This window comes from Neofelis nebulosa, chromosome 7 (genome assembly GCF_028018385.1).
Source record: "Neofelis nebulosa isolate mNeoNeb1 chromosome 7, mNeoNeb1.pri, whole genome shotgun sequence".
Classification (NCBI taxonomy): Eukaryota; Metazoa; Chordata; class Mammalia; order Carnivora; family Felidae; genus Neofelis; species Neofelis nebulosa.
In genome coordinates this window covers 13,504,003-13,530,997 of record NC_080788.1, presented here as the reverse complement: position 1 = coordinate 13,530,997, position 26,995 = coordinate 13,504,003, and the positions used below count along the sequence as shown (strand labels likewise).

At 40.8% G+C, this 26,995-nt stretch overlaps 1 protein-coding gene across 7 annotated transcripts in view; it reads right to left on the bottom strand.

Annotated features, from left to right (window-relative positions):
* Nucleotides 1-26,995, bottom strand: part of MCTP2 (multiple C2 and transmembrane domain containing 2) — a 242,443-nt gene that overhangs the window by 86,863 nt on the left and 128,585 nt on the right. For all 7 annotated transcript variants that reach the window (XM_058736701.1, XM_058736702.1, XM_058736699.1 and 4 more), the window contains 3 exons: nt 24,581-24,674; nt 11,167-11,269; nt 8,466-8,568 (listed from right to left, as the gene is read on the bottom strand). In XM_058736701.1, coding sequence (XP_058592684.1) covers nt 8,466-8,568; nt 11,167-11,269; nt 24,581-24,674 — 300 coding nt within the window. The remainder of the gene's footprint in view (nt 1-8,465; nt 8,569-11,166; nt 11,270-24,580; nt 24,675-26,995) is intronic.

Here is a 26,995-nt window from a genome sequence, read left to right as displayed (position 1 = left end):
GCTCGAACTCACGGACCGCGAGATCGTGACCTGGCTGAAGTCGGACGCTTAACCGACTGCGCCACCCAGGCGCCCCAACTCTGTGTTTTTTTAATATCAGAATTCTTCTAGTCTCAAGGAATAAATTCACAAATTTTCCATTTTCCTTTATGTCCCTAGTACATTTCAGTAATGTAAGAATGCCAGTGCCCTTACAGTTTAAAAGAAAAAAATTGCTCTTTAAACAATATGAATCTGTTATTTTCTTATTGGGAGGAGAAGACTGGAGGACACAGGGAGAAAAGAGACTTCTTTGATGATTTTTTCCCCAATATTTCCATAATTAAATTGTTTCACTGTACAATGTGTTCAATACCTGATATTCAGGTTTCTCTAATTATATTTTAAACATAATTTTTCACTCTATTTTTTTTTTGCACTTAATTTTTCCAAATGGGGAGCTGTATTATATTTATAGTAATCGGGCCGCCTGGGTGGCTCAGTCACTTGAGCATCCGACTTTGGCTCAGGCCATGATCTCGCAGTTCACGAGTTCAAGCCCCGCATCGGGCTCTGTGCTGACAGCTCGGAGCCTGGAGCCTGCTTCGGATTCTGTGTCTCCCTCTCTCTCTGCCCCTCCCCTGCTCGTGCTCTGTCCTTCTCTGTCTCTTAAAAAATAAAATAAGAAGTTAAAAAAAAAAATTTAAAAACCAGCAAAACCAACCTTTAAAAAAATACTTATAGTAATCTGGGGAGATCTCACACCTCTACAACATCCAAATTCTCTCAAGATATGTCCGTATGTATATTTATTCAAGTTTTCTTCCGTACTCTTCAGCAAAATTTAGTTATGCTCTTCATAGCAATCCTTATATCTCTCGTTTCCTTAGTCTTAGTAATATATGCTTTCCTTTTTTTCATTAGGTTCGTAAGCAGCTTCTCCATTTCATTGGATTTTGAAGAAACGAATGCTTGGATCTATCAGATATACTGTTTACATATTTTCTACATTACTGCTCTTTTTTCTAATCTTCCCAAACTCCTATTTAATTTTATTTATTTTAGTTTACCTTTTGTTATGATGCTTGATTGATTTTCAACCTTTGTTGGTGAATTATGAAAACATTTAAGGTAAGGATTTCCTCTGAGTAATACTTTTGGCCCTTATCCACAGTATGTATGTAGAGTATTTCATTGCTAATTTCTAAAGTCTGTAACCTGTACTTTTGATTATCTACCTTCGCTACTTGGGATTTTTTTTCCCACCAAATGTTTTGATGCTTGTTTCATTTTTGCTATTAATATATCTGCCCAACACTGTGACCACCATATCATTTCTTCCTTTTTTGGAATCTACCGAGGCAGTTGTGAGTCACAACATGACTAATATTTAAACAGATTAAATAGGTATTTGAGCAGAATATTTATATATTTATGTGTGTCTATGCATATATATTAGATTAAGCTTATTGCTTATTCCCTAAAATTTGAGAATCACTGTTTCAGGATGCCTAAAACTCATCTAAGAACTTGCTAAAAAAAAAAAAAATAGTTTCCAGGGTCTCAGCCCTAGAAATTTAGTAGCTTTGGGATGGTGTGCAGGAACTTTAGCTATTAGCCTTGGCTTTGTGGAACTTGGAATTTCAAACATCTGGGCCTTCAAAACACATCACATTACAGCCTTATTTATTTTTTTGTGTCTGATATTTTTAAAACTGCACAGATGATATAATCATTTTGTGTTTCTCAGTTGGTAATTTTTTTTCTTACAGTTCAAATATTTTTTAACATACATACATACTTCTGTGGGAAATTATTCACATAACGATTCATGTCTGCCTTAAGTTTATTGGTAATGAAATCGTTTGGGGACCCATAAAATAATCTCCTCTGTATGTTTCTGAGTTACCACTTATTTACATGTACGTGTTACACTTTTGCTCACCCATTTCTGTTTTACCACATGTGGCCCGTCTCAAAGACGCAGTAGCTAAACTGTATGCATCTACTCATTGTAACAGGTTTTTCTATTTAGAGAAAAGTTTAACCCATTCAGCATTTACCAACACGTGTAGTATGCTCAGATTTATACTTGCTATACTCTTGTTCCAAGACATCAGGGGAATCCCACAAAGCATTATTCTTACTCCCTTAGCTTGTCCGTCCTAATCAAATACCACCCACCTTATATACTACATAATGGTTCACGAGGATTCCAGCACATTAAAGGTATCCTTTCCTAGTTTCCAGGGGCAATAAGACAAACTTGCCTTATTTTATCTTTTGAAAAATTTATTTCAAAGGACATATCAGGGTGGAGAGTTGAGTGTTTGTGTTTCAGCCATTTTAGCCCCGCTAAAATTTTCAGGCAGCTAGACATCCATATACATTAATGTAAAGTAAAGTATAAATACTATTGGGGTGCCTGATGGCTCAGTCAGTTGAGCATCCGACTTCGGCCCAGGTCATGATCTCATGGTTCATGAGTTTGAGCCCCTACACTGACACTGCAGAGCCTGCCTGGAATTCTCTCTCTCTCTCTCTCTCTCTCTCTCTCTCTCTCTCCCTTCTCTCTCGGTCCTCCTCCACTTGCACGCACTCTCTTTCTCTCTCTCTCAAAATTAATAAATAAACTCTAAAAAATAAATATTCTTTATCTTAACGGCCAACATTTCAGCATTAACTTGAAAAAAAATATGATTGTGTAACTGTGTCCATTACAATCCACAAAACCCATCATAGGTGAAACAGGCAAATCCTTAATTGGAAATGCAAATGAAGATGTGTACGGGCATTTATTTGGTACAAGCAATTTCAGAAAATTTGTCCCATAAAACTAATTAAGTGAAGCCGTTGCTGGTACAGCTCGTTCCCGTGCACATGGATTCACAGAGACTGTCACGGGCCGCACAAAGCCTATGTTTCCTGATCATGAATTCCACTGCATCTGTTGGGATGGCTTGCCCAAGAGGTCTCAAATTTGTATCAAAACGTAGGACCCTCCTCAAATGACAGACGATCTTCTCTTAGGTATTAGGAATTAACCATAAATAGATAGATGCTTTTCCTACTTTGCAGGAAGTGGATTTTCTAAGTCTGCCTTCCCACATGGGCCCGTTCCATAATTCTGAAATGCTAACCCTAGGTCTGAAGAAAAAGAAATGCTCCTGGAGGAGAAGAACCCAGCTTGATTTTCAGGACCCAATGAGAATCACTTGATTATGGATCGAAATGTTAAATAACTCTAACTGAATCGGATAATGATGAGCAGATAGTGTCTATGCTGGAAATATTTTAAAACTCTAAAATGTGCTTTGTTTTCTAATGCATCTTTACTATGTTATTGATTAGAAGATGCTTGGAATAATGTAAAAACGGGCACAGATTAGAAGTCTTCAGATTATAATCCATGCTAATGGCAATTTTCTGTTTTTAATGAGTAAAAAGTTTTCCCTATCTATATAGCCATTCAAAAAGCAGCTATCTGATTTGAGGACCTGAACAAAAATGAAAAATATGGAAGAGTGACCCGCTGGCCTGGATTCTGTGTATCTAAACATATGTACATGATTTGCACAATTCGCCACCATTAACAGATATACTGATTTTAGAACGTGGATTTTTTTTTTTTTTAATTTTTTTTTTTTTAATGTTTTTTTAATTTATTTTTGGGACAGAGAGAGACAGAGCATGAACGGGGGAGGGGCAGAGAGAGAGGGAGACACAGAATCGGAAACAGGCTCCAGGCTCCGAGCCATCAGCCCAGAGCCTGACGCGGGGCTCGAACTCACGGACCGCGAGATCGTGACCTGGCTGAAGTCGGACGCTTAACCGACTGCGCCACCCAGGCGCCCCGAGAACGTGGATTTTTTTTAAATGAGCCCATAGTCAGTCGGCCCATTCACCCTGATTCAAAGATATAGTGACTTCAGAACAGGCTTTTTATTTAACAGGTTGAAATGCACTTAGCACATTATCAACACCAGCCTCCTTGTAAGGCCAGCTCAAACGCCCCACTTCCTAAAGTCTTCCTAAACTTAAGTCCATTCCTCCCGCTCTGCGTTTTCTTTTCCTTCTTTTCAGCACTTCGTGTTTCAGGGCTTGTGTGAGCACAGAGGTCAACCCGGTGGCTGCCAGAGGGGAGGGGCGTAGGGGATGGGCAACATGGGTAAAGGGGAGTGTGAAGTCGCGGCTTCCAGGGGTAGAACGAGGAAGTCATGGGGATGAAGGGTACGGAATACAGCCAATGCTATTGTGACAGCATTGTATGGTGACAGAGGGTGGCATCCCATACAGGCTGCTCGCATCACCACCCTGCACACTAATACAACATTCTGTGCCAAATACACCTCGATAAAGAAAAAAAGGTATTTGGGGTCTTGTGCATTCATTCCACAGGCATCAGCCAAGATGGGCCAGTCTTCAACTCTGCGTCTCACCCGTCCCACACCCTATGGCACTGAGACCAGTGGCTGCACAAAACACATCCTGGTCATTGCTTTCGGCATGATGTCTACGTAACAGGTACGCACTATGGAAGTATAACTTCCTCTCAGGACCCCAGGCTCTGACATCAGACTGCCTCAATCAAATCCAGCCCCGACTAATTACCAGCAACAGGATCCTTCCCATACCTCCGTTTCCTCATTTGTCCATAGCAGTAATAGTAATGATAACAACTAATAATAAAGCCTGCCACATGAGGTTTTCAGAGAATTAATGATTTAATGTATCATAAATGCACAGCCCAAGACGTGTTAATTAAGCATTATTCAGTAGATATTAAATAAAGGGAAAAACACAGATCTAAATAAATGTTAAAATACATTCTCTGGGGCGCCTGGGTGGCTCATTTGGTTGAGCGTCCAACTTCGGCTCAGGTCATAATCTCACGGTTCGCGGGTTCGAGCCCTGCATCGGGCTCTGCGCTGACAGCTTGGAGCCTGGAGCCTGCTTCAGATTCTGTGTGTCCCTCTGTCTCTCTCTCTGCCCCCCCCTCCCCCCGCTCAGGCTCTGTCTCTTTCTCTCTCAAAAATAAATAAACATATATATATATATATACACACACACACACACATATATATTATATAATATATAATTATATATATTTAATATTTAATATTTTATAATTTAATTATATAATTAAATATAATATTTAATATAATATAATATAATATATATTTAGAATATAAATATAATTATAATTATATAATTTAATTATATTTAATTATTATATATATAATTATATATATTATATATTATAATATATATATGTGTGTGTGTGTATATATATATATATATATATATATATATTGTCCAAAACACAAGTTAGAATTACTCAAAAACTGAATGTTTGGTGAATTAACGAACAACTTAAAATTTGCCTGTTACAGATATTGAGGGTTATGGCATTTTTTTCTATCATATCTACCTCTACAGTTTAGGTAGAGCATGAATTTGTTTGGAGAGCGCATGGAACAGGTGGGCCACCCCATATCAGGAGGAGCCAAAATAGATCCACCGTAAGATCCGATCACTTGCCCGATTTGTCAGTCAGACAATCGGAAATGAGTCTGAACTGAAACAGCCACACCGAAGGGCAGCTTCTGAAACGTATTCAACTCAACGCTTCCGGGCCCTTAAGTCCCTCATGAGGACGTGGCCCAGGCCACACTGCCTTTACACTTTACGTGGTAGAGAACTGTCAGATCTGGGCTTATTTCTCGGGGTGCCAGAGTCCTTTTATGTCAGAATTAGAGAGTGTAAACCACAGCAAGCCCCCCCCCCCCCCCCCGGCCTGAACCTTCCCTGTGGTTTCCCATCAACACTAGGAAAGAGCCAAAGCCCTTCAAACTTTTAGACTGTCAGAGTCTTACCCCTTTCCCGCGTCACTCTGCCCCTGTGTCCTGTCTTGGTCCACATTTGTGATTCTCCCCCCAGCCCACTCCACTCCATCCACGCTGTCCACCGTGATCTTTCTGGAATTGGACAATCAGGGCACTGCCGTAGAGCCTTTGGATTTGGAAGATTTCCTGCCTGGAAGAGTTCCCCCAGATATTCACACGGCTTTCTTTCTCACCTCCTTAAAGTTCTCATTCAAATGTCCCCCCTGAGACGAGGCCCTCCCTGGTCGGTCCATGGAAAACTGTGCCCCTTCCCCAAACATATCCTCGGAACGTATCCTGCTTTGCTTTCTACATGGCACCTTTTAACCACCTAACATGTTGTCTTGCCTTTTGCTCAATTTGTTTGTTCTGTTTATGGACTCCTGCAACCAAATACAAGTTCCGGGGAAGAAGATACCTTCACTGTGGTCCTTCTTAGAGCATTACCACCTAACACAATGCCTGGCACAAGTTGAACATTTGATAACTATCCCTCAAACAAACAAATGAATAGACCGTGGGCAGCTTATCGGCAACCAGAAAAAAGTAAAGAGGGTGAGGGGGCTCCTTGCATTTAAACAAAGTCTTTCATAAATCACTCTACTTTGCATCTTGAAGGACGCAGTTTGAAAACTGCATTAAGTTAGGTCAGTGGTTCTCTTTGCCCCTCTTCGGAACAGTTGGCAATGTCTGTAGACATCTTTGATTGTCACAACAGTGACGAGTGGATGGGTGCTCCTGGCATCTAGGGGGTAGAGGTCAGGGATTCTACAATGCACAGGACAGTCCCCTGCAACAGACCACGACCCATCCCAAAATGTCAATGGTACTTAAGACTGAGAAATCGTAAACCTGATTTAGGCAGAGGTAACTTCTTAGATCTAACCCAATGGCATGGAGACACTGTACATTACAAGGGAGGATGGGAGGGAAGAAAGTGGGTCAATTTGTTGATATCAGAGAAAGACCAATGACACAAAACTTTCACGTGTAAAAGAGAGGGAGGTTAAAAATGACACCATGTAGTGTTTACCCGGCAAGGAATAACACATGTTACTGTGGATTTATCTCGAAAAAGAAGAAAAGAGGGGTGCCTGGGTGGCTCACTCAGTTAAGCGTCCGGCTTCGCTCAGGTCATGATCTCGTGGTTCGTGGGTTCGCGTCGGGCTCTGTGCTGACAGCTCAGAGCTGGGAGCCTGCTTCATATTCTATGTCTCCCTCTCTCTCTGCCCCTCCCCCTGCTTGTACTCTCTCTCTCTCTCTCTCAAAAATAAATAAACATTAAAAAAATTAAAATAAATAAAAAACAAGAAAAGAAACGTCTGCCCTGCCCAAAATAATTGAGAAGAAAAGGAAACTGAATTGTAAAGAAGGGTCTCTGATTCCTGTCCCTTTACGTCCCTCTAAAATTGGGTCCCAAGCTCTCGTTACATGTATTCCTTCAGGAGTAACTGACAAAGTTGTAATAAAAAGAGAGAAAAGTCCCAAATTGCCCTCTCGTCCCTGAGAGTCAGTCTGTTCTACTACTGATGGGTCTGAGCATTTGGCAGGAGCCAAATCTACAAGAGGGCAGCGGCTTCACCCCTTTTCCTAGAGGAACACTGGGGAGAAGAGAATTTGGCGAGAAATGAACCAGGCGCTCAACACCAGGTAAATTAACCAGAAAAGATAGTGAGGGATGCAGTGTTCCTTCTCCCTGTAAGCATCATGTGAGCTAGTCTAATATCACGGTTAAAGACCTCTCCTCCTAAAAAATGCACTAACAGTTTGAAGAAATAAGTCTTCGGGAAGAAATAAATAAGGCCTTATGGACTAATATGACCATAACATCTCTATAAGAAAACATATTAATGGTTGGATGAAAAACTAAAATTCTCTCTTCTGGAAGAATACATCTGGTATAAACATTAATGTCCAATTAATAGGTGAAGTCAGATGCAGTCTTTGCACAGCTTCCCTCCTTTGTCCACGTAAAGGCATTATTGGGTGCTTCCTCCTCTGACTTTTTTAGGGTATTTTTTCATTCATCTCTTTGCTTATTCCGTTATGTTACCTTTTAACTGAAATGGCACTTTTTCCGAAAGAAGCTCTCTACTTTCTTCCATAAAGCATCTTTTGAGACTGAAAGCAAACCTAACTACTATGAAGGCAAAGAGAACTTTTGAGAAAATGGTCTTCAGTAGAGCTGAGAACCACTTTGCAGTTACCAGCAATTAATCTTTGAAGAAATGGGCAGTGAGGAGGTAATAAAGAAATATGTGTATGTTTTTCATTAACGAATGGAAAATCAGTCACGGATCTGTATTCCCGGAAACCAAACAGAAACTCCCGCCTTAGGACGGAAAGACTGAGAACAAATTGGAAGACTAGTCGAAAGGTTTTTGTCGGTCAAAGCAATATTTGACTGACACGGAGAAGATTATGTTAGTTTATATCTGAAACTACTGAAAATACTGGAAAAGGATGAGGAATAAAATAGTTGTTTCCTGCTATAGCAGGGGGGATCCCCCCCCAGATTGACAAAGATAAAACAACCCCAGACCATAGAAACCTGTCAACCGTAAAATGACTTATGAACTGTTATTAACAACGGTAACTTACGGACAGCAAGGGAATGGCAACTTTTCCAAGAAAATCAGGAGGTTTATCTCCATCTTCGTCAAACACTGTCACTTCCAAAACATCATGGATATCTTTAATAGGACTGAAACAAGAAATGTACCACCTATTATATACAAAAACACACAAGTGGAGTCTGTTCATGAAGATCTGAACACACGGTTTCACTAATTAAGCCTGTATGCCCTTAGAGTATAAAACTACCATTTAATTAAATTCCAAAAATTAAATCAAACTGAACTCTATTCCCAAACCTTCCATCATGGAAGATTCAGACATCCCTGTGAAAAAAAAAAAAAAAAAAGTCAACTTTTTTACTCTGACATTTTCCATGCATATGTGCACTCGAGGGTAGGACTATTAAAGAAACAGGAAGATAAAGAATAAGAGACAGAATGAGGAGAGTGAAAGGACAGTGATTTCAAAGTAGCTTCCAAATAGGCAATAAGACTGTCTTTAAATTAATGAAGAAAAAAGTAAATTAATGAAGAATTCCTTTAAAAAGAAAAAGGGGCGGTGAAAATCACTTTTGCTGAGATTTACAGAAAATTTCCTAGTGTTGAAACACAAAATACTAAAAATCCCATGCATATTTAGAAACATTTTTTATGTTGACCAGAAACCAGACATCACCCCCGATGAAAAATGGAGCCATGGTCATTAGCAATGTGTTGAGCAAACAAGAAAATCTTTCATATGACAATTTGCAAACTGGCTTAGGAGAGTTAATCCACTTTTCACAGATCCACGGGAACTTTCACTAATGTTTTAAAATAGTTTTCAGAGTACAGATCTTTCACCTCTTTAGTTAAGTTTATTCCTAGGTATTTTATGATTTTTGGTATAATTATAAATGGGATTGTCTTATTAATTTCTGTTTCTGCTGCTCCATTATTAGTGTATAGAAATGCAACAGATTTCTGTATATTGATTTTTATCCTACAACCTTACTGAATTCATGTATCACTTCCAGTAGTTTTTTTGGTAGAATCTTTAGGGTTTTCTATATAGAGGATCTTGTCATCTGCAAATAGTGAACGTTTTACTTCCTGCTTACTAATTTGGATGCCTTATATTTCTTTTTCTTGTCTGATTGCTGTGGCTAGGACTTCCAGGATGATGTTAAATAAAAGCGGTGAGATGGCACATCCTTGTTTTATTCTTGACCTTAGGGGAAAGCTCTCCTTTTTTCCTATTAAGTATGATGCTGTGAGTAAACCTACTTCATTGAGGATTTTTATCATGAATGGATATTGTACCTTGTCAAATGCTTTTTCTGCATCTATTGAAATACCCGTATGGTTTTTATCCTCTTATTTACGTGATATAGCATGTTAACTGATTTGTAAATATTGAGCCATCCTTGCATCCTAGGAATAAACCGCCCTTGATTGTGGTGAATGGTTTTTTTTAAATGTATTGTTGGATTCTGCCTGCTAATATATTATTGAGGATTTTTGCATCTATGTTCATCAGAGGTATTAGCTTATAGTTAGTTCTCTTTTTCTGTGGTGTCTTTATCTGGTCTTGGAATCAGGGTAATGTTGGTCTCATAGAATGAATTTAGGAGTTTTCCTTCTCTCCTGTTTTTTGCAAAAGTTTGAGAAAAATGGGTGTTAACTCTTCTTTAATTGTTTGGTAGGATTTACCTGTGCAACCACCTGGTATCGGACTTTTTTGTATGTTGGGAGTTTGTTGATTGTGAATTCAGTTTCGACCCTTGGGAACTTTCTACTTGGAGATCATCAACTCTATTCAAACTGTATTCTTTCGGTTATAAGCCCAACATTTCTTGAGCACTGTAAGGGCAGTGAACTATCATCTGACCCCAATTCAACAGGTGCTTCCCCTTGAAGCCCAGGCACCTCAGAATCTAACGCAAACCAGGAAATAAATCCATCTTTCTAAATGCCTGAATTTGAAAGAGTAGACAGGGCATCACTGTGGAGCAGGGGCCATTCAGACAAACTGGAATACAAGGAGACTTTGGGACTCTTTGAGGAATCACAGAAAACCTGTATTTTCAAAAAGACTCTGGCATAATACAAGTCTTTAGGCCTTATAATAATGCTGCCACACATAAACTTGAATTTAAGGCAGATCTACATGTGTAATTTGCTTTAACTCAGGAATGACTTTGTCTGGATATATGGAAGCTTCCACCTACTAACCGATTAATTGAGTTACTGAAAGATCTGCCTTACAAATGTCTCCTATAACACTCCCTTGCAGTTCCAAATGGCCTTATTTATTATTAACACTCTATAAAATGAAAGGATAAAAGGTGTTTAGAAGGAAAAAAATAATAAGATTCATCCTTCGCTCATAAAAATGGACAGAACGTTCCACTCAGGAGCCCCAGCCTGCCCCAAACATATCACGGCTAACTGGTCTCTAAGTTAAAACTGCTCCTTGAGGGGCGCCTGGGTGGCGCAGTCGGTTAAGCGTCCGACTTCAGCCAGGTCACGATCTCGCGGTCCGTGAGTTCGAGCCCCGCGTCGGGCTCTGGGCTGATGGCTCGGAGCCTGGAGCCTGTTTCCGATTCTGTGTCTCCCTCTCTCTCTGCCCCTCCCCCGTTCATGCTCTGTCTCTCTCTGTCCCAAAAATAAATAAAAAACGTTGAAAAAAAAAATTAAAAAAAAAAAAAACTGCTCCTTGATATTCTGGAGGCTAAAGCACTTACAATGTAAAAACTTTGTTCCACTCAGGGTTGAGGTTTTTGTAAATGGTGTGTGTCTGAAGTCGGTCATTGCCTAACTCCAACAAGCAAAAAGGATCGCTCTTCCCTGGAAAGAGAACACAAGACATTGGTCAAGGCCAAGGACTCTCCTTGGTCAGAGATAAATGAATCGCAAAAGTAACAGAGGACAAGTGAATAAAAGTCATGCACTTTACACCAGTAAGACTGTGCTCGCTGAAAGGGCAAAAGTGGGCATCTCTTTCCAGCATGTCTTGTGTAGGAATACAGGACACCGACAGAATCTACACGCGCCGGAAGAGGAGCACCTAATAGATAGGGACTATATGCAACCCAGATGCAGGACTGACAGCCAGTGACCACACAGGTCACATAGGAGCAGGTGTCAATCTGGCAGGTGAGGGAGTCCAGTTTTGTGTTTTGTTTTAAAACAGAAGCTCTTCTCGTCTCAAGGAGAACGTAGGCAGCAAACAGAGAGGAGCTTCTGTTTTACAGGTGCCTGGGTGGCTCGGTTGAGCATCCGACATCGGCTAGGGTCATGATCTCGTGGTTCATGAGTTCGAGCCCCACAGTGGGCTCACCACTGTCAGCGCAGAGCCTGCTTTGGATCCTCTGTCTCCCTCTCTCTGCCCCTCCCCCATTAGGCTCTCTCAAAAATAAATACACATTTAAAATATAGATAGATAGATAGATAGATAGATAACTACCCTGCTATAGCTGAAAGCCTAGGATAACCTATAGGCTTCTTCATGATTGTGAGAGAAGGGAGAAAAAGTATAAACAGGGCTATTTAGGAGGTAAAACTTCTCTGCAGGGAGTGGCCAAGAACACTTATGATCTTATACATTTAGTACATTATGAGAACACATATGCTGCATTTTTGCTGCTCGAAAACATGCGGAAGTAGAATTCCATAAAGCAAGTTCAAAGTTTTTATCTTAAAAGAAATGAAGCCTGACCCTTACTTCTCTCATCTCACCTCTTCTTTTTCCACCCCACCTCACATATCCTCCAAAAGACAATATAAATAAACAAATAAAAGGTTAGAAAATCCAAAATCCAAAGCTGAACCCAGAAAGCTAGTGTTGAAAGAAAGAAAGAAAGAAGAAAGAAAGAAGGAAAGAAAGAAAGTAAGAAAGAAAGAAAGAAAGAAAGAAAGAAAGAAAGAAAGAAGGAAAGAAACGCTCTCCCCTTTTGTTAGGTTTGGTAGAGGGATCTAGAATCGTAACTGTCAGGGACAGAATGGATGGCTCTATAATGTCCATACAACATGAACGCATCGCCGGCCTCTGCAGCAGTGACACTCTACAAAGCGGTGTGTCCTAAATTAATTGGGGGCATAAGAACAGATGCTCTCCAACAAATGGTCGAGGAATCCCAGGCCAGGGTCTAATGCAGAGAGTACTCAGGCCTCTTGACCTACTGGCCTACCATTTAGGTCACTGAACCTACATCTAATTAACTTAATAACCAGGAGCTCTAAGGTACTGTGCATCATGTGAAGGAGTCTGCATGAATATTATATTAAAAAAAAAGAAGAAGATGCATGCTAAAAGTCATTATTAAACAGGAGATTCCATTCAACGGACTAGTGGTCTGGACACTTGGATGCCTGGCCAAAGCTTCTAAGTCAATGCCATGATCTCAGTGGCCAGTAGACAATGGCCAAGCCGTGGAGACATAAATGGATGAGTCGGCGTTGTCAATTATAACATGGAAACGGCCCCCGTCTAAATTTAACAGAGAAGCAATTGACTAAACTAATATCAGCTCTCAGAATCACCACAAAGATGGGAAAATCGGGGCTTGAAAATCACCAGAAACCAAAGGGTGTTTCGACATACTCAGGCACAAGACCCTCAGTCAGTATCTCACCCCAGGAAAAGTCTGGTGGGGCCTCCGCTTCCCGGGAAAACTAGCCTCCCAGATGCTCCTATCACCGGCCCCTGGTGTGGCTGCCTCTAATATGAATTCTCTACTCCTGCTCCTTTGCGACACTTGACACAAGAAGTGCTTTCTGATTCGGAGGAAGCATCGGATTGCTCCCGCCTAGCCAAGTACCGGGGTCCTAAATGCCAGAGCTCAGAAAAGAGGCGATGGCTTTTCACCTCCTGTCAACGCAAGGAGGCTCTGACCTCTTCTCCCAAACGTGCCCTGGGAAACTCCCCAAATTTCCAGGGGGCGGGTTCCGAAATCAAACCAATACAAAAACCCATCTACATCTTGCAAAATAAGAATAATAGTAACAATAATAATAGTAAAGTCTTGCTTATTTCCAGGCAGTTTTACTCGGGGGAGCGTGTTTGTCAGGGCGGCGGGTAGGTTTTGGGTGGGGAGGGACTCCAGATTGCCTCTTTAACAACCATGAACTTGAAAGAGAACCCGAGCTCCCCGCTGAGCGCTCAGGTGGACGACGCTGGAGCTCTCAACCTGGGCTCAAAACAGCTACTTAACCGTTTGCCAGACTGTTAGTAGGTGTCAGGACTGCTCCTCCAGAGACACCCACATGACACTGCATCAGCAGTCCCTCCAGAGAAACCACCTGACACATTTAATGAAAGCCCTGGGGTGACTCCACAGCAGGGCAGAGACACGGCCGGTCCTGTGCAGGCACAGGTGGGCTGGAGCTGTGGCCCCCTCGCTCTTGAGCCAGCACACTCTTAGCCGTCCCAGCTAATGAGGAACAGACTTCCTTCCAGAAACTGGGAACTTCAGTTATGCGTCTCCCAGGAACATACCGCACCAACCCTCCGAAGGTAATTCCGTCAAAGCTCATTAAAACGCTGCATTTGTTAATATTACAGTATAAACAGGCAGAGAGGAGGAAGAAGAAACAAAGACATAAACACATTTATGGAGTAGTTCATCTACCCTTTCTGGGTTGCTTTCCTTCCCTAACACGGTTCCGGGTGTCTGGGGCCTTTCAATGAAATTTCCATCATGAATGTGTTTATCGGGGAGGAAAAAAGTGATCTCCCGTAATACGTGAAACGTCCAAGTGTTCTCCCAATGGCACTGGGCACACGCACCAGGCAAACTGACGTACACACACTTGCAACAGCGCTTTTTGCTTTTTGGTCCACCTGGCTGCACAGGTAAAACACCTAGATGACCTCTTCTATATCCAGACACACGTCACCTCGACACGGTCCCACCACTGGTGACTCAGTTGCATGGTACTAGGGTTTCTAGAGGAAGATCCTTCCTGAAGTTAAGGGTAAAGCATGATGGCTCAGAAGGGGAGGCCCACAGAGCCATGCCAGAGTAAATTTCCATAAACCCTCCCTTCACGCCTTGTTTCCAAACATATGCATATAAACCTTACCACTGCATACTGGTACAAAGCACTCATCTTAAAAACTTATTCTCTGACAATTTACCCCACACGATCCATCCTGATCTACCCTCTATTCCCCAACCCTATTATCGAGGTTGATGTGTCTTTCCCCCCACCCCTGACCAGCACACAGAGATGTGGGGCTGGGATACGCTTCCTATTCTGCATGTGGAATGACCTCTCCCTGCAATGCTCTCCCAGCCCTTGGTCCTAACCAAAACACGAAGGCCAACTCACCTCCAAGACCTAGTTCAAGATGCATCATCTTCATAGAACTTTCTCTGCAACCTGAGGCTCCGTGGTGCCTCCCCTTTCCCCCCAACCCCTATGATGATTAACTTGAAAATTATGATGCTTCACTGCATGGTGCACCTGCTCCTTTATCCGACAAATACTCTGTGATCCCGGCAACGTAAACAACACCGTGCTACGAGCCGAGAGGGGTTTTCAAAGAAGAAACACTGATCTCTGTTGGTGCTGGGTCTAACTTTCCAAGTACGTCCTGCCTCCGAGTGGGTTGCAAGCTTTTCGAATCCAAAGAAAGGCCTCGGTGGAGTCACACAGGTGACCACGTCCTTACGTCACTGCTGCAGACATCCAGAGCATGGCACAGACGGGTCTATATTAGGGCTGCGAGATCCACAGAGGAAGAGAAGGACTCAGTTTTGCTGAAATGTTATTTAACTAAGTTTGCACGTTTCTACCATTCCAGCACAAACACAGAAAACATATAAGAACTAGTGACGTAAGAATTTTTCCTTCTTCTGACTCCATTCCCGTCACTAGTCAAGTTCGAAAAAAAAAAAGAAACACCAGCACCGTCTACTCCATTTGCCTAACATCTCCCCCTTTCCACTGTTGCACCCTGAAAATCCTCCAGGCACGTGATTTCTTCCAGGTCTGGGGAGAACGCTGTAGGCTCTGGAACATGCTGTCCCCTGGTTTTCAAATGCTTTCCTTTTACCTCTGCCGTGCTAACTCATCTCTGACATCCTTGTTAAAACATCGCAGGAACACCAAGCAGGTGTCCTTTTAATGAACCTTGGCATCCTGTTCTTGACCTTAGGAGTACAACTGTCATTACCACTGACCCGTGAACAACACACGTTTGAATCGTGCCGGTACACTCCTAGGTGGATTTTTTTTTTAAAAAATAAATAATGCAGTATCATACCGCAAATGAATTTTCTCTTCCATGGTTTTCTTAATAACATTTTCTATTGGAAAAATACAGTATATAATACATATAACATACACGTATGTGTTACTCGGCTCTTTGTGTTATCAAAAAGGCTTCAGGTCAACAGTAGGCTATGAGTACTTAAAAGTTACATGCCGGGACCCTTGGGTGGCTCAGTCTCTTAAGCGTCCGATTTCAGCTCAGGTGGTGATCTCACGGTTTGGGAGTTCAAGCCCCCCCCCCCCCCCCGCCACCCCATCCCACATTGGGCTTTCTGCTCTCAACGCAGAGCCTGCTTCAGATCCTGTCTCCCTCTCTCTCTGACCCTCCCTGCTTCGTGTTCTCTCTCAAAAAATAAACAAGCAAACAAACATTAAAAAATTAAGAGTTAAATTCCAATTTTTGCCCATTTTGACTGTATGGACTCTCAATGCTCCTACCCCCGCCCCTTACTGTTCAAATGTCAACTGTGGATCCTGCTGGTTTAATTAGCCGCTTCATGTGGGAGCGAGGGTCAATGCCTATTCCCTGAGACATCCCCAGAGCCTACCACAGCCTCTCCCATAGAGCAGGTATGTTTGCTGAAAAAATTCATTAATTACTAAGAACCCAACTAATAAGATCCAAGTGACTCCTTTGTTAATTCGCAGGCCAAAAGCGCACTGAGTTCATTCACTCTCTAGGTCCTACTAATTTAAACACTGCTAAATATTACACATACTTCCAAACGCTGCGCCGACGAGAGTCCCATGTTCTTTGGCAGACTATTAAAGCAGATGGCGAGCCAAAGACAGATTTATATAGTTTTTGATGTGTTTTTAAAAAGTTGGTCTTGATTTGAGCCCAGCTATCCAATAGTTCTCAAGGAAATTAAAAGCATTCAATCACTATTGTTAAGGCTTTTAGAAATTGCAATTACAGTCGTCCCTTTGAAAATAGGGCATCTTTAAGAGGAGAGGTATTGCTATGGATACAACTTCAAACAGACAATGAAAACAAACCAGAAAATGGACAGGTGACTTAAAATCCCCAGTGAACAGTAACTGTAAGGCTCTTTTCCTCTGATACAAGCAGTCATGTTTTGAAGAAAACAAAAAACAATCAAAAAAATTCATGGTCAATGGAATAATTTATAGAAACTACTCAAAAGTCATGATTGCAGCATATGGCTGGAATATTTCTACTCTACAGTGTGGGATCTAAATGAAGTGTTTTGGTCAATAGTTTTTCAGAATAGCGCTCTTGTATGTAACAAAAAAACTGATGAGCCCCGCAAAAGTATTTTATATTGATAAAACTATTATTCAGATTATCAAAATGTGAAAGCAAGCACCAAAGTGGCTTAAGTATTAAACCAGTATTAAGAATTTTCCTACCAGAAAACACATTTTTTTTCTTTACTTTTATCAGGCAGCAGAAACAGAACAAAAAGAAAAAACATTTTAGACTGGTAACTAGATTTCTCAAAGTGTTCGTTGAAAAGCCAAGTGCGTGGGGCGCCTGGGTGGCGCAGTCGGTTAAGCGTCCGACTTCAGCCAGGTCACGATCTCGCGGTCCGTGAGTTCGAGCCCCGCGTCGGGCTCTGGGCTGGTGGCTCAGAGCCTGGAGCCTGTTTCCGATTCTGTGTCTCCCTCTCTCTCTGCCCCTCCCCCGTTCATGCTCTGTCTCTCTCTGTCCCAAAAATAAATTAAAAAAACGTTGAAAAAAAAAAAAAAAAAAGAAAAGCCAAGTGCGATGAGAAATCCTGGTATTTCTGATGTTATTTGATAGAAAATTATAAACAAAATATTAAGACAATAATCTTTGGAATTCTCCACATCAACCATAATCTACTCGAATAGATTTAATAAAAAATGGAAATAGTATTTATTGAACATGCAATATGTGTCAGGCATGTTCACGTAGGTTTTAATTAACCCTCAAAATATCCGCGGGCAAGGGGACCTAAGGCCAGTATGTGGTAGAACCAAGATTTAAAATAGTTCTCCATTTCTGTGTCTGTTTTACACCATAATAGATATGGATTAGAATGAAAGCAGCTACCATAAAAATAAAGAGTAAAAAAAATGGGGACTGAGTTCCATCTTTGACGAATAAGTCATTGCATTGAACACCGATTGACTTAACCCCTGAGTCAAGATCTCTGAAGGCTCATTCACTGAATGAATGGAGAACTCTACCCCAGGCAGGAGAGATGATCCCTGTGTGTGGAACAACAGACCAAGAGCTCCTCCTAATGGCACTGGGAACTGGAAATGCCACCCAGATTTTGAGCAAGGTCCTCATTCACTTCCATGATACCTGCTGCCCCCTACAGGCAACTCTGAGAAAGGCTGAGCCACCAAGTTCCCTAAGGGTGTGTCTGAGGTACAGTAGGTACTCAATGAATATTTCTTGAAAGTCGCTAGATCTGCCACCAAGCTGACTTAGTTGACACAAGTTTTAAAAGCAACTGGGAAGCTATATTGGGCTCCCTGGAAAGAAGGTGGGGATTTGGGAATTACATGTATCTTTGTTCTCCTGGATCAGGTGCTACTGGGGACCCTATCCTGCTTATTTATCAAATGAAGCTACTTAGCAATAACAAATATATATATATATATATATATATATATATATATATATATGGCAGTTGTCTTATTACCACTGGCAACAGAGAAAGGGTCCACGTGACAACCCTACTGCCAAGAAGTCACGAAGATCCAGACATATTTGAACGCTTTTTGCCTCTGATGGGTGGGTTTTGTAGGGCAAAATGTGCCAAAGAAGTTGCAAGGATGCAAGAAAAGTCCCCGGAGAACAAGTAACTCTAAGATGTGAGCAAAGGTGGTATTTCCGGTCTGTTCCTTCGTCATCTCTTGATAGATACCTCCCCAGGTTCTCATCATGGCGGACAGATTATTACCATGACAAGAACGTGAAGACTTAAGATAGGATTGTGCTACAAAGAGGAGAGATATTGAGATCTGTGTTCCATTACATTGTTACATTACTTATTGTCATTCTACAAGGAGGTGGGCTTGCCACGCTGCTCCGCATGCTCTTTTGTTGCCGTTGGCTTGGTGAGGTCAAGAAAACTCTCCTACGTTTCTACAACCCCCATTTTATGCCCAGAATTCTTAATGGGTAGGGGCACCTTGGCAGTGGTAACAGGGTAGAATAATGAAGCAGAGGGAGACCGAACAATAGCCAGTCTTACCGCTAGAAGATTCCCTAGGGGAAAGGATGTCAACATATAAGAATTATTGTAAAGAATAAAGAGGAGGCTTAATTAACAGGAAGGAAGAAGTGTGAAACCCACACCTTGATTCAGAGAATATAAAAGAAGAGTCATTGACTAGGTGTTGAATTTGGCAGGTACTTTCTTTATGTACATGGTAGTTATGATGGCTTCAATACTGAAACATGGAAGCAACCCCTTAATGTTAAAATCTAGCAGGTTTCCCACCATAGTCTATCAATTATAATAAGGCTCTCCAGAACAATCCTCCCTATGTGTGCTGAACATATAGTAAACAGTTTCCCACTTTTCACTGGTTGCTCTCTCACTAGGTAGGTTAAGCATTGTCGTTTGTACCGAAATACAAACCTGATGAGAAAAGATTCAGTTCTTTGACAATTCTTCTATTTGTCTGTCGCCTACATTATTATCCTTCATGATATAAACTCTGTTTTTTTCCCCACAGTATTAACTCATGAATCTGATGTAGCCCCGGGCAAAGTGGACGCTATGGCACCGTTCTCTCTGAGGGCTTTACCATAGAGGGAACCTGTTGCACACATCATTTTCTCAGCTCTGTCCTGAACAAAATCTTCCTCTCACTTCATTAGAATGTGGGTTACTTTCTTCTCAAAACAGCTGAGTTTTAAGACTGGCAGCAGCTGAGTGGCATATGTGGGTCTCATTAAGCATTACCGACAGCCAGCCTCACCTTGAGTCTCAAAGTACAATTTATCATCTGTTTCGTGAATCAAGGCTATGGCCTGCTTTACTACAGAAGCAATAGCATCAGAATGGACAACCTATTACTTAAAAATTTTAGGTTACGTTGGACTCAAGGGGTTTGTGAGACAAACTCTTTAATAAAAATATCTGACAGGCTCTTCTATTAGAATGACTGCTTATGGCCATCCACATCTAATATTGGCTGTAGAGAACATTAAAATGTCTTTCACCAATTTTAGACGGACCGACTGCAAGAGAAGATACATTACTTCGGATTTTTTAAGCGTCGTCTCACTTATATACAAACAAATGCCAGACATAAAAAAAAAAAAAATACCAAGCTACCTATAAATTCAAACATATGAGCATTGAATACGTTCCATCACACAACAGAATGGCATATTTATAAAAGAATGCGTGAATTCAAAACTAATAAATATCTTTTTTATACATTAGAGCACTGAAGCCTTTATCTTTTGTAAATATCTTAATACTGGTGATATACGTAAATTTACATTATTAATATCTTCTAACACATTTGGAAAGGTACACTTTTTTTCTTCATTTAAAAAGCACATTTTTACTTCTCATTTGGAAAGAAATTCAATTTAGTGATTAGGCTTGTGTGTAAATAGTATACACACATATGTATATACATATATGTATATATACAAAGTGTATATAAAGTGTATATATATTACGTATATCATATATACATCTACTATTTCAATGTTCTAAAATATTAGCAAAGTAATGGGGATTTAATGTCTCCAAAGTTTAATTTCTTCTCATGACTCTATAATTATATTAGGCTGTATTTTTTTATGATTAGATAATCATAACACCAATAACCACTAAGAGAGAGTATCCTACTTTGACCGCAGTGGCAATGCGCAGTTAATATTTTCTTTTTTTTTTTTTTTTTTTTTTTTTCAACGTTTTTTATTTATTTTTGGGACAGAGAGAGACAGAGCATGAACGGGGGAGGGGCAGAGAGAGAGGGAGACACAGAATCAGAAACAGGCTCCAGGCTCCGAGCCATCAGCCCAGAGCCTGACGCGGGGCTCGAACTCACAGACCGCGAGATCGTGACCTGGCTGAAGTCGGACCCTTAACCGACTGCGCCACCCAGGCGCCCCAATATTTTCTTTTTTGAAGTCCTCCTTGCTACGACAGAGATCACTTCAAAATGGGCAAACCGTTGACAAGAAGGCTGACCAAGTGCCTTCATTGCCCTTCTAGGACATGTACTCTGTACTCTGCGAACTCTTGACAATAACCTCCATACACAATACTACCAAGATCTCTCCCTGAACGTTAGCTTTATCAATGTTCTCCCGGAATCTTCTGTAAAACAAACTTAAAGCATCCGTTATTGTGGTTATTCAGCACTGTTTGTAAGAAAAAAAGAATGATCAAAAAGTAGGAAACTGTCTAAAATAATGACCATTCTCTGAGGACGCCCCTGGTTATTCAGAGTAAATACATTTCTTTTTTTATTTGCAGGAGTGAATGCTTTGTTTCTGGAGCCACTGCCATAGAACGCTCATTTATAAAGTACTGCAGGCTGGAAAAGGCGGGGCATGGGGTATAATTGGTTACTTATTTCTTAAATGTTTCTGGTACTGACAATCTTGGGTATACACACCTCTTCTGATTCACCAGCAGACAGCATTTTTCACCGCATAGCAATTGAATTGCTAACAATAATAACAGATAATGTGTGAGTCCCCACCATATGATACAGACGCTAACCTCTTGCAGGTCTTAATGACATCCCTATTGCTACCTCCCTGCAGTCTGAATCCATTTCTTTTCTTCATATAGAAAATTTGCTTTACAACTCTCTGCATTAGGTCCACTTTGTTGCCCTAAAGCAATATCCTGGTTGAGAATAGACCAGAGGATTCACACAGGAGCCTGCCAGCCAATAAAGAACACAGACTGTGAAATCTGGTTCTAAAAATAAAGATCAATGTGGTCTAAAGACATGTTTAGCTAATGACAAGGAACTTTGCTTCAATTCCGAGTGATAATTTTCCCATAAATAATACAGAGACAGTGAAACATCAGGGCATTTAGTCAAACCACACAGCATGACTGGATTTGTAACCACTGCTTTTTGTGACTGGAATCTTCTGGTACTTGTCTTCAGCCATTCCAAAACTATCTACGAGAATCTTGAATATAAAGAAAATGACAAAATGACAACATTTTCCCCCCAAATTATTCTTCTGAAAAGAGAGTTTTGCTTTATCTCCTGGCTTTTTTTTTTTTTTTTTTTTTTTTTTTTTTTTTTTTTTTTTTTAGGTTCCTTTCTTATTCACTTTAATAGTCAAAATACTGTTTGGAAAAGCGACATTGACTTGAAACACCTCCACAGATACTAGTTTGGGGGGATGCAGAAAGGGTACCTGTCAGGACGGGTGAAATTAAGGAGGTTTTAAAAATGTGTTTCCGGGGCGCCTGGGTGGCGCAGTCGGTTAAGCGTCCGACTTCGGCTCAGGTCATGATCTCACAGTTCATGAGTCTGAACTCTCACGTCGGGCTCTGTGCTGACGGCTCAGAGCCTGGAGCCTGCTTTGGAGTCTGTGTCTCCTCTCTCTCTGCCCCTCCCCGGCTTGTGCTCTGTCTCTGTCTCTGCCTCTCTCTTTCAAATATAAACAAACATTAAATTTAAAAAAAAAAAAAAATAGAGGTGTCTGGGTGGCTCGGTTAAGTGCAGGACTTCAGCTCAAGTCACGACCTCGTGGCTCGTGAGTTCGAGCCCCACGTCAGGCTCTGTGCTGACAGCTCAGACCCTAGAGTCTGCTTCAGATTCTGTGTCTCCCCCTCTCGCTGCCCCTCCCCCTCTCATGCTCTGTCTCTCTCTCTGTCTCTTAATAATAAGTACACATGAAATTTTTTTTAATTTTAAAAAAAGGTTTTTTATTTAAACTTTCTTAAGAAAGGAAAATTTCTAAATCAATTATGAGACTATAAACATTTGCAACTAAATTAATGAATGTTCGAAGTAGTCATTTGAATATTTCATCTTTAACCCCCCAAATTCTTTAATTCATATTGGCCAAAATACCATTTTTGGATCTTCTCACTGGGTATTTCCTTAAGATCAACATCACCTTATTTCCCGTGGCTTATACAGCAATAATTTCTATTGGTTCATTTTTTGAGGGAGGGGAAGGAGAAGTCCTTTACAAAAAAACAATTGCATTTATATTTTCCATCATTTTTGTAATATACAGTGCTTAAAGTTAAAATTATTTTTTTCTGGGGCAGCTGGCTCAGGCCATGATCTCACAGCTCGTGAGTTCGAGCCCTGCATAGGGCTCTGTGCTAACAGCTCGGAGTCTGGAGCCTGCTTTGGATTCTGTATCCCCTTCTCTCGCTGCCCCTCCCCTGCTCATGCTCTGTCTCTATCTCTCAAAAATAAATAAATGTTAAAAATAATAAAATAAAATAAAATAAAATAAAATAAAATAAAATAAAATAAAAATTCTTTTTTCCAAAGTTGGATCTTCCTCACCCTCAGTCTCAAAAGTTGAGGTGACTGTCACATAGAACTTTCTGTGTAGAAGAGAGTAGACCACATTCTAAAAATAGGAGATGAATGGGTCCTTCAATACCTTGTCCACGCAGAAAACCATGCTGTAGGGGCGCCTGGGTGGCGCAGTCGGTTAAGCGTCCGACTTCAGCCAGGTCACGATCTCGCAGTCTGTGAGTTCGAGCCCCGCGTCAGGCTCTGGGCTGATGGCTCGGAGCCTGGAGCCTGTTTCCGATTCTGTGTCTCCCTCTCTCTCTGCCCCTCCCCCGTTCATGCTCTGTCTCTCTCTGTCCCAAAAATAAATAAAAAAACGTTGAAAAAAAAAATTAAAAAAAAAAAAAAAAAAAAAAAAAAGAAAACCATGCTGTAAAATATTCTTTGTATTTATCAATTTTCTTGGTAAATAGCATTTGCCATATCGTGTCTGAACTGCTAGCACAATGGGTTAATTTGGCAATCAGAGGAGAGTCTCCCTCCGATCAGACATTGGAATGTCTGGATTACTCTCCTCATAGTCCAGCATAACTCAGCACAAAGCATGTCTGCTCTATCTCTGTCTCAAATTTCAAGTTCGTGGGGCACCTGGGTGGCTCAGTCAGTTGGGTGCCTGACTTCAGCTCAGGTCATGATCTCTCGGTCCGTGAGTTCGAGCCCTGCGTCGGGCTCTGTGCTGACAGCTCAGAGCCTGGAGCCTGTTTCAGATTCTGTGTCTCCCTCTCTCTGCCCCTCCCCCACGTGTGCTCTGTCTCCCTCTGTCTCAAAAATAAACATTAAAAAAAAATTTTTTTTAAAGAAAGAAAATTATTTGAAAAAAAACGATTTTGTGAAAAAGGTTCATTAAGTGGAAAAAAAAACCTGCTTAAATGCATCTTTTTTTTTTTTCTTCTATTACTCTATTTGGGTTTTTTGTTTGTTTGTTTTCAAATGTTTTATTTAAGTTCTAGTTAGGGACCGTAGAGTGTTACCTTGATTTCAGGAGTAGAATCCCGTGATTCATCCCTTACATACAACACCCAGTGCTCATCACAGCAAGTGCCCTCCTTAATATATGAAAGAGCATAATGGCTGTGTGTATACGCTTTCGCTCATGAAGACATTGAGTTTTATTATTTTTTTCTTTAGTTTTTAAGTTGATTTATTGATGAGAAATAGCATGAGCAGGGGAGGGGCAGAGATGGGAGACACAGAATCCGAAGCAGGCTCCGGGCTCTGAGCTCTCATCACAGAGCCCGGGCCTGAACTCCCGAGACCAGGAGATCATGACCTGAGCCGAAGTCGGACGCTTAACCAACTGAGCCACCCAGGCGCCCCATGAAGACATTTTGCTTTGTCATCGGATCACTTCAAAGCGGGAAATAAATAAAAATGAAAATGAATTAAAAATGTTTATACCTGAGAAATCCGCTGCTAAGAGATCTACTGCTTTTAAGACCTTCACTTGTAAAATGCCGACGTCCTTCATATCTTTCAGGGAATTCTGTAAGCACTAAGGGGGAGCAAAGTAGATTATGCATGAGAATGACTTTCTAGTATACTATTTAATGCCATAAAGTCCTACAGAAGTACATTCTAGATTTATCATCACCTTTCTTGTGCAAAGCTTAGAAAAGTTCCAAAGTGCATTATGTCAATGGGGCAGTTAGGCATTCATAGCAACAGATTAAAAGGGACTTCAGAATAAACCAATTACAACACACACACAATCTACTCTTAACATCGCCCCCACTGATGGCACAGATATCCCAAAATGTGGTACATCTCTCTCTTTTTTTTTTTTTCATTTTTCATTCTCTTCTTCCCCTTCTTTCTCTTGATTAAAAGTTTTAAATCACTCGAAAAGGCAACATTATTCTGACCTAGTTAGTACAAAATTTAAGGATACCAGAGGACCCAACTTGGACCCTTCACAGATACTTATTACTACTGGAAAGAGAGCTGGGATGGAAAGAGAGTGCGTTTTCTGGTTCACGTTTTAGCCACCTCATTAAATTAAACATTGAGCATGTAGTACCACCCTGTATTCACACTTATTTTATTTTTCAGTTTGCATGAGCCAATGCTTGAAAATCCTTAAGAATTATGCATATCGCAGGGGGGCCTGGGTGGCTCAGTCAGTTAAGCTTCCGACTTTGGCTCAGGACATGATCTCACGGTCCATGAGTTCGAGCCCCGTGTCGGGCTCTGCTGACAGCTCAGAACCTGGAGCCCACTTCGGATTCTGTGTCTCCCTCTCTCTCTGCCCCTCCCCTACTCATGTTCTGTCTCTCTGTCTCTCAAAAATGAATAAATGTTTTAAAAAACTAAAAAAAAAAAAAGAATTATGTATATTGCATGGATAGCAATATTTCGGTATCTCTGTACACGGCATCCTTCCGAAATGGTTCATGAAAGAGATAAGCGGATAAAGTATCTCTGCATGCCTCCAGAATACAGTTGCTGAAAAGATGCTGCTTTAAAACTTTTGGATATAATATTTCCGCTATCATTGTATCATTTGCTAAAAACCTGTGATAAGCAGGCCTTGGGGATTTATGGGAGGATAGTAAAATCCTTGTTATTTAGACATTTCAGGATAGAATAACAGTAACTTAATAATAGTTCAGGTGTGCCTAACTTACTATGCATCATTTCTACGCACTTGTGAAAGTTGTTTCTGCTGTGCATTTCCAACCTAAAGAAAAAAAAAACAACACAAAAACCCAAAAAACAAAACAAAACCTGCAGTTTTTAAGCTAGTTTAAAATATTTTAATCTAAATGAAAACATTTGAAATAAATACTTTTACTGTTTAAATGTGAAAATGCCTTCAGTATGATCTAGTCTCACAAGCTAAAATTCAAGAAGTCTGGAACTTGTGTTTTTGACATGGCCTTCTTTCCCTCTAACACACTGCCCAGCTCTTTAGCTGAAAACACAAAAAAAAATTTCTTTTTTGATGAGCCTCTTAAAACCCATTTTCCATTAGTACTCCTCAAATCCTGAGGCATTATTCAAAGCAGCCAGGATGATCTTACTTAAAATCACCTTATAAATACATGACCCTCCTTGTGAATTTGGTTAAGTTTGGTAATTTCTCCATGGGAAAGTCCAGGGGAAAGTTTTAAGTTTTATCATCAAATTTTCATACGCTTGACTGAAGTCATCAAAGAATATTAAAAGTGGATTTTGTAGAAACTCCTCTACAACAGGCCAACCTGGCACAAAGTCCGCATTGACAATAAGATGTGTGGTTGGGTTTTGCACTCCCGAAGATAAAGAATTATTCAATTAATCAATACACCTCACAGTGGAGGATTTTGGAGGCCCTACAGTTAACGCTGAGAATAATATTCCCATTAAATAGGGATTCTTCTTTGCTTCATTTTCGTGTTGTTCTTCTAAAACATGCCTTTCATGTGCGGCCATAAGACAAATGTATTGATTTACAAAGAAGACGGGATAAAAACAGAATGCAAATAAGGACACCTAGAAAGCCCGAATACAGAAAATAAATGAAGAGCAACGAAGCCATTGGATTTAAAAATGCTGAGTGGACTTGTAAGCGCATTGCAACTACTCAGGCAAAAATCACACACTGCCATTATTATCCAGGGTAGTACAGAACACCATTCTGTGCCTGTCCGGGGCTTTGCGTTGCTTTATGAGACAGAAGCACTTTCTCACTCGATTCTCAGAGGTTCTGGAAAGGTGGGTGTAACATAGCCAACCTGATGGCTGGTTGAAAAAGAAAAAAAAAAAGGCTATTTCTATGAACTTCTATTAAAATTCGTTTTTACATATGCAGGCATGCTAAACAAGTTTGCCTCC